Source organism: Sinocyclocheilus anshuiensis, unplaced genomic scaffold, assembly GCF_001515605.1.
Source record: "Sinocyclocheilus anshuiensis isolate Anshui unplaced genomic scaffold, SAMN03320099.WGS_v1.1 scaffold13, whole genome shotgun sequence".
Lineage (NCBI taxonomy): Eukaryota > Metazoa > Chordata > Actinopteri > Cypriniformes > Cyprinidae > Sinocyclocheilus > Sinocyclocheilus anshuiensis.
Window position 1 is genome coordinate 811,936 of NW_015538026.1, and position 8,498 is coordinate 820,433.

General features: G+C 37.0%; 1 protein-coding gene across 1 annotated transcript in view; it reads right to left on the reverse strand.

The window, feature by feature from the left end:
* Positions 1–688: 688 nt before the first annotated feature.
* LOC107679013 (potassium voltage-gated channel subfamily C member 4-like) overlaps positions 689–8,498 on the reverse strand; it is a 27,632-nt gene continuing 19,822 nt past the window's right edge. Inside the window, exons 2-5 of the mRNA XM_016474422.1 lie at positions 5,579–6,284; positions 5,061–5,297; positions 4,552–4,746; positions 689–1,031 (exon numbers count right to left, since the gene is read on the reverse strand). Coding sequence (XP_016329908.1) covers positions 964–1,031; positions 4,552–4,746; positions 5,061–5,297; positions 5,579–6,284 — 1,206 coding nt within the window. The 3' untranslated portion in view covers positions 689–963. The remainder of the gene's footprint in view (positions 1,032–4,551; positions 4,747–5,060; positions 5,298–5,578; positions 6,285–8,498) is intronic.

The window sequence follows — 8,498 nt, forward strand, 5'->3', positions numbered from 1 at the left end:
GTTGGGAAAGCATGCAGGTGCCACTGTGCTCTTTAATAAAGCTGCTTTGTGGAAAATGTATTTTTTATAAGAAAAACGGAAACTTTGTATTGTATGTATTTCCTTTTGATATTTTGAATGATAATACTTTTGTAAAACTGTTCTTGAAGATCCTTTTTCAGCAGTTTGTATAGTGATAAATGGGACATTCTTAGAGTCGTGTTAGTTGGCCTGTGATCTCTGAAATGATACTGTACAGACACAGACCGGTTTCTGCTTTTGTCCAAATAAAGACAAGCTGAGAATCCTAGGGAGAGAAATGCTTTATAGATCTTAATGTGCACTGCTGTTCAAAAGTTTGGGGTCCATTTTTTTTTTTTTTAAAGAAATTAATACTTTTATTCTTCAAGGGCACATTTAATTGATCAAAAGTAACAGTAAAGACAATTACTGTATAATGTTAGATATATGACATAAGGTAACGTAACTTAAAATAGAAAAGTTTTTTAAATCGTAATATTTCACAATTTTTTACTGTAATTTTTCTCAAATAAAGGCAGATTTGATGAGGAAACAAGACTTTAAACACATTTCCTTAATGAAATAGGAAGTTGGAGAAGGACATATCGAATAAGTCTCTAAAAATAATATTACGTAATTTAACTTTTAGGATTAAACTAGCATTTAAATGGCTTCAAAATTTTCCTATTTTGATTTAATGAGGACTTCAGTGACGTCATTACTTTAAGATTTTATGTCCTAAATATAAAAGTACATTATCGTTACATTTTGACCAAAAGTACTTATGCTCTATCATGGAAATACATGCCTGGCAGCTTGAAAATGGACAGATGTACATGATGATTTGACTAGAAACATTCCATATTCTTGACTGAGAAAGACAATGCATGATTGATGAGAAGATGAAAGACTGGTAAGCATCCCAGACGAGTGACCCACTCGTCTCATCAGGACAAACCCCCCTCAGGTCAGGGTAGTAACTTCTGCTTGAGTGTAGTTTGCTGGGGATGTGAGCGCATCTTTACAGCTCTCTGAAACAAAGACCCAGAGAGAGAAAAGAAGTTGAACCAAACTTAAGCAAAGTGCCAAACAACCAAACAAAAAGTAAACTGAAGAGCATTAGTAAATTAATGGAAGAAAATGCAAGTCCCTTTAAGACTTTAAATACATTTAAGACTGATTTTGTAACAAAACACTGAATACTGAGTTTAAATTATACTAAATAAGTCTACTTTTTATGTAATTTTGCTTACCTCGTTGTAAGAATATTTAGACATTTTTACCGGAAGACACAAGAAAACTTGGGTTACCTAAAATTGTTTAATTGTATCTTAGAATTTTAAGATTTTATACTTTTTTTTTTTTAACTGTGAAATTTAAAGACAAGTTGATACACAAAATGGTATTGTATTATATTATTTGAACAGCCATAATTGCTTAATTATTTTACTTTAATAATGTATTTGAATTAATAGATGGAAACAAAAATGCACCAAAAAAATCAATAGCAGAGGAAAAATATCCTCTTAATAAAGTTCATCTCTGAGCCTGACACGTTACAATGACATGTACAGTAGTGGGATTTGGATCACTCAATCAAGCAAAACCTTAGACAACAGCACTGCAGATTTATGTATTACTGTCTATAGAGAAAGATTCCTGCCTATTAAAACAAGAAGACTTCTGGCCTTCAGAGGCCCTCCAGTGAACCTAGAGACTGGGGAAGCCGTGGGGTCTGCCCATGCTGCTAATGGAAACCTATTAGATGCAATTAAGTTGAGTTGCCTTTCGGGACCAGAAGCAGATCCATAACTCACTTCAGTACTGCTGTAGATGATGCTTTTCAGTGCTGGATGACTGGCTCGCCACATAATTACACACAAATCAAGAAAGACGTCAGCTTGAAAAAGACAGCGCTGTATGAGAGAAGACAGTAGACAAGGAGACTCTGTCTTTACTGCAAAAAATCCTTTTTTTTTCTTTTTTTTCCAGTAAAAATACCTAAACATGCTTAAATCAAGATAAATGCATTTAGCACAATTGTATAAGACATTAAGAATTGTTTTCATGGACAATATCATTTGAATTAAGTTTATTTTTACCAATGGGGAAAAAAACTACAAAAATGTTATTTTATTTTATATAAATATTACCATATATATAATATATTTAAAATATTTCGATTTAATATTATTTCATTTTTTTTATATTATTCATTTGATTTCTTTAAGTCTTTCTTTCCCTAGCTTTATCTTACGTGTTTGACAGGTACTACATTATATGTTTCACACAGCAAATAAACAAACATACAAACAGAAGAATAGCCACGAGTTTCTGATCTACAGATCATTCGTACATACAGTATTTATTTTTAACATCAGCGATGACATTTCCAAGGATGGAGCATCTTCACTATGTCTGGTGAGGGAATTATTGCCTGTAATCACTGATCGTTTTCTGACAGGACCACTCATTGATTCCCAGAGTGCATCACTCCCCACATCAGTGAGGAAAATTGCATGGCTTTTCACACAAACGAGAAATCAACCGTCACAGAATGTCTGAAGGGCTCAGATGACCTCTATTTGAATCTTCTAAGAATAGAGGGAAATCAAAACAAACATGCATGCAAACTGGTATAATTAAAATTCATATTTCCTATTATTACCCCATGAAATAAAAAAAAAATCATGCTACACCAACTCCTCATAGATGAGATCACAGAACTTTATTTAGTTATTCATTTATGGAAATATTAATTAATTTAGTTACTGAACCCAAATGAACGCCTCAAAACGCAGTAATGGGGAATCATAGCAAACATCTAAATAGCAAATTGTTGCAATCCCAAGTTTTTCCAGTGCAATGTTCTGTTACGGCTTTCAGATGATGATTCCCACCTATAACCTGTCTTGCTTCAGCAACAGGTGTTAATAAGCTCCTGTTTTACATTAGCACTGAGAAAAAGACTCCTCCTTCAAGTGGAGACAGGGGCTTCTAGGATGTAAAAGGTGGAATGTTTGCTTAAGCAGCTCGTGATCAAGCGGTTATCTCCAGAAATAGACTGCCAGCAACCTGTCAGAGCTTTTGGGAATTTGGGGGCCGAGGTGCAAGTCATTCAGGCTGAGTCGAAGTCTGACTTGACAGCAACCAGTAATGAAGGAAGTTGGGTTTGCTGTATGCTTTGTCTGTTGTGATGCTCTCTTGTTTTGTGTGATGTTATCATCCTATTTCTCTCAGTTTTGAAATGTCAGCTATAGAATGACATGCCTGACAAAAAATGCATTTCTGTCATGACAACTCTCGGAGGGACTGGCATGGTAATGTACATGACTGTACAATAGATCTGCTAGTGCTACGCTGCTGCTGCTGCTGCGGCAGAGCAAGTACCGAGGCTTGCTACTGCCAATTCATCCACAACATGCTGCTGTAAGCATGTAAGAAATACTGCTGCTGCACATATAGCACATATGAATAACCCCCCTATAGCATACATGAATCACCCCGTAGCATATCTATACAGGTGGAGCTGAGGAAGGTGGAGGATTTCTGAAGTGTGCTACCAACTGCTACAGCAAACAAAAGCCAGGTATTTGAATATTGAGCAGTGAGCTCATTGGCTGCCGATACAGGAGAGAACCAATCAGCTGCCATGTGACAATGATGTCACCAGGTCAGATTGAGCTAGACCTATCGGACTGCGCCATCTAGAGTTTCATGCCAGAACTCTGTATTTATTTTGCTGTGCTACAGATTACTTTATTCTGATTTGTCAATCGAGGCATTTTGCAGTCAAATATTTTTTATAATGACTCATGTACAACTGTACAACTGAATGATTTCCTGTACAGCTTTGATAGTTTCATGTTCCTCATTGTACTCTACAGACTCTTGTTTTTCATATAATAAAATAATATTGACGTAAATCAATATTTCATATCCATTTATTTGGGAAGAAACCAGATAATAAGCAGGATAAAGTGCAGTAGGCTGGTCATTTTTTGCAAGTTAAAATAAATCCAAATAATTGACACAAGACCTAATTACTGATCATTTTGCAATATATATATACATGTATAGTTTTTCCTTTAAATTTCCTAGACTGTTAATTACCATTAAATTTAAACCATTAAATTACCTTTAATGAACTGAAATATTTTTACAATTCTCATAATAACATATATCTCTAATGCTGTGTTTTGCACCATTACTTTAGCAAAGGTTGTCAATTGAATCAAAAATGTTTATAACTTTTTATAAAACTCATTATTATTAGTTCATTATAAATGGTATAAGGCAGTTATAATGCAGTTTAATTTGGACACTGAAAATGGGTTGGAGCACTTCTCTTTGAACTCTCAAACTACACCAAATGAATGTTTTTTACTTTAAAATGGGGAAGGGGAGGTGGCATAGGAAGCAACATATATATTTGGCAACAAAATGGATTTTAATATAAAAAATTAAATATATATTTTAAATTCCAGAATTTATCAGTGATATTTACCCTAATAGACAGGACAAACTCTATAGCCACCAGTTCCTGTTTACCTGTGTGGATGGTGGGTTCAGCTCCACAAGAAAAGTCTCCAGAATTTAGCAGGAAGCAAGTTGCCTCTTTCATGGTCTTGTCTCTGTTGCGTGAGCATCGGAGCGTCCACCTCTCGCCCGAAGAGAGCGGTTGGGTCAGACTGCAGCTCTCCTCTTCAGAAAGAGTTACGTTAGCATCACCATTCTGCTTTGAATCTGATAACAAGACAAAAGTCAAAAACATGGATGTTAATATTTTAAATGGATGTTAAAATTAATATTTTAATTTAAATAATATATGATCCATAATAATATATTTAATGTAATTACTGTAATGTCCCCAAAGTTTATTCCCAGTATAATGCTCTCTTAAGGATTTCATGCTTACGTTTTGCTAGTATTTTAGGAGAAAATAAAATTAAAATGGGCCATATATCCCAAGTGTCTTTAGCCTCATTGTATCAAACAATTGAATTCATCCCTTTGTTGTCTCAGAATACACTATTGTCACTGAAATCCTGATGCTCTACCTGAGCGGTTGCTTCCAAGGTTCTCCTTAGCGGCGAGTGGGCGCGTGTCGCTCTGTGTGCTGTTCCTTGGTGAGTTGCTTTCAGACTTCCCAAATGAGGCAGAGTTCATCACCATGTGTGGGTTTGGGTTGTGTTTCTTCTTCTTCTTGGGCAGCTTCTGCTTGGCCATTGCCAGTGAGTAGTACATCCCAAAATTGTTAACGATAATGGGCACTGGCATGGCGATGGTAAGCACACCTGCTAACGCACATAATGCACCGACCATCATGCCCAGCCATGTCTTAGGGTACATCTTCCAAGGTTCTCCTTAGCGGCGAGTGGGCGCGTGTCGCTCTGTGTGCTGTTCCTTGGTGAGTTGCTTTCAGACTTCCCAAATGAGGCAGAGTTCATCACCATGTGTGGGTTTGGGTTGTGTTTCTTCTTCTTCTTGGGCAGCTTCTGCTTGGCCATTGCCAGTGAGTAGTACATCCCAAAATTGTTAACGATAATGGGCACTGGCATGGCGATGGTAAGCACACCTGCTAATGCGCATAACGCACCGACCATCATGCCCAGCCATGTCTTAGGGTACATGTCTCCATAACCTACTGTTGTCATGGTGATCACCGCCCACCAGAAGCCGATGGGAATGCTCTTGAAATGCGTGTGGTTGCAGCCACTAGGGTCTTGGGGATCTGCGCTAATACGTTCGGCGTAGTAGATCATGGTGGCGAAGATGAGCACCCCGAGTGCAAGAAAGATGATGAGCAGACAGAACTCATTCACACTCGCCCGCAAGGTGTGGCCAAGAACCCTGAGACCCACAAAGTGTCGAGTGAGCTTAAAGATCCGTAGGATGCGCACAAAACGGACCACGCGCAGAAAGCCCAGGACGTCCTTGGCAGCATCGGATTTGACGCCACTCAAACTCATCTCCAGATAGTAGGGCAGGATGGCAACAAAGTCAATGATGTTTAGCTGGTTCTTGATGAAGAGAAGCTTGTTCGGGCAACATATGATGCGGACCAGGAACTCGAAGGTAAACCACACCACGCAGATTCCCTCCACCAACGTGAGCACTGGTTTGGGCTCCATCTCCATCTTCGGGATGGCAGGGGTTATGGTGGTGTTACTTTCAGTATTTGTAGATGTGATATTACGAAGTTCATTGAAGACCTCATGAGTCTCCAGGCAGAAGTTAGTGATGGACACCAGGATGAAAAACAGGGAGACAAAAGCAATTACCTGAAAGATAAGACCAGAAATTAAACACATCTCAATAAACAGTCACAAATCCCTTAATGGGGTCATGAACTGCATTTTTTAATTATTTCATAATGTTTCCTGAGGTGCACTTATAATGTTAGTATGATTTTACCTCAAAAAATAGCATAATTTAGAAATAAAGGGACATTTTGTACCCTGATTTTAGCCCTCTGATTTGAACACTCTGTTGGAAGGGGCGTGTCTGCTTGAGACTTCAATGTAAATGCCCACTGCTATGATTGGGTAACATCTTTGCATATAAAATAAGTATTAAATAAGTATGTGGAGCTCTCTCGAAAACATTTACTACATGTTTACTATTACAGCTGTTGAGATTAACTAATCATGAAAAGTGTTGATTATAGCATTATATTTAAATCAACTCCTGTCACATGAAAGGTTGTAGCGATGAGCACTGTATCCGATGACAGACTGTTGAGCGCATGTATGCAGTGATCTCGTCATCGCAACTTGAATTTTGCACTCTCGCGAATACTTTCATCATAACTAACTGTGCAAACATGATGTAAATAAGAGAATTCATAGTACAGTGTAGACTGCGTCATTGATTGTAAACTCACGCTATGTGATTGATTATAAAGGGGGAGTTCTTCGATCTTAACTTTGATATGCTTTAATCACAATTTAAATAACAGTTTATTTTCACGCTACTAAGAGAAACAATGTGTAGTTGACCATTTCGTCACTGGCTTGATTTACTGACACAAAGAACATCTGACTGTACATGAATCATTATACAGTATATCAGAAACCGCTGATCACAGATTAGGCATTACAATGAACACGGTTACTTACAGTACATGTTGTAGTATTACTGTCGGATCCGTAACTTACAGTAAAAGTCAGTTTGCAAAGCCTGACTGATTTATCAAAGAATCCATTCTTCCATCTTTCTGAAGGTAATGTTATTTTTAGTCCAGTGATCCTGTATTGCTCTTCTGTCCTTCTCATTTTGCTAATGTGTCAGTGGGCGGGGTCAGAAATGTGATGGTGTAGAAGTAGGCGTTGATCTGATTCTGCAGAAGCAGACTTTTGTCACTCTATGATGTCATTTTCTGAGCTTGTTTTTTTTAGTCAGTTTTAACCCACATTTAGCTTTAAACAACTGTAAAAACCCAACAAAGTAACTCATTTCATTTTGAGGAAACTGACTGCCTTAAAGCAATTATGTTTAAAAATATTCATGAGTACAGTACATATATTTCATTTGAGTTAGCAAAAACTACACTGAACAAAATTATAAACGCAACACTTTTGTTTTTGCCCCCATTTTTCATGAGCTGAACTCAAAGATCTAAGACTTTTTCTATGTACACAAAAGGCCTATTTCGCTCAAATATTGTTCACAAATCTGTCTAAATCTGTGTTAGTGAGCACTTCTCCTTTGCCGAGACAAACAAAAGTGTTGCGTTTATAATTTTGTTCAGTGTATATTTCTTAATAGTAACTAAACTCTATTCAGACAAAACTCTATTTAGCTTTACATTGTATAGCTAAAACCTAAGTGAATTAATAAAACCATTAAACTATGCTAAGGTAACTATAAGAGAATATCACTGCTCTGACATTTGCAGTTATTGCTTTTCAAATAAAACAACATGCAGCATATGAAGTCATATCATTACTGGCCCATACTCAACCTAATCACAGGCTCTCCTCGGCATAATGGCAACCCCCAAACCTCCAACAAAACAGAAACCCCTTTAAATCCCAACATAACAGAACAATAAACACTAACAGATCACCCCCTATATTATTCTTATCCAAAAACACCTTTTATAACAAGTAATTTTAATTTTCAGATTTCATTTTTTCTCTACACCACCCGACCTTATCTGTTGTCCTATTAATCTACTTCCTTGTTTACATACTGTTATTATCTCAAAATTTACAACAAATGGAGGCCATTTCTTTTTCCTTCGTTAACAGCAAACAATTAAATTAGTTCAAATTATCTAACAATGATGCCATGCAGAGTTCCGTGGAAATTGTCAGCCGTCATCTGAAAACAGCAGCAGCCTAGATAAATATGTGCACTAATTGGCAAATCTTTTAAACAGAATCATTAATAATATTGTTTTCTTTAAGTAACTGAAAGAGAAAGGATGTATGTGAAGATGTAGATAAAGGATAAGACCAGCAAAGCAACTGGTGTTGGGGGGGGGGGGGGGG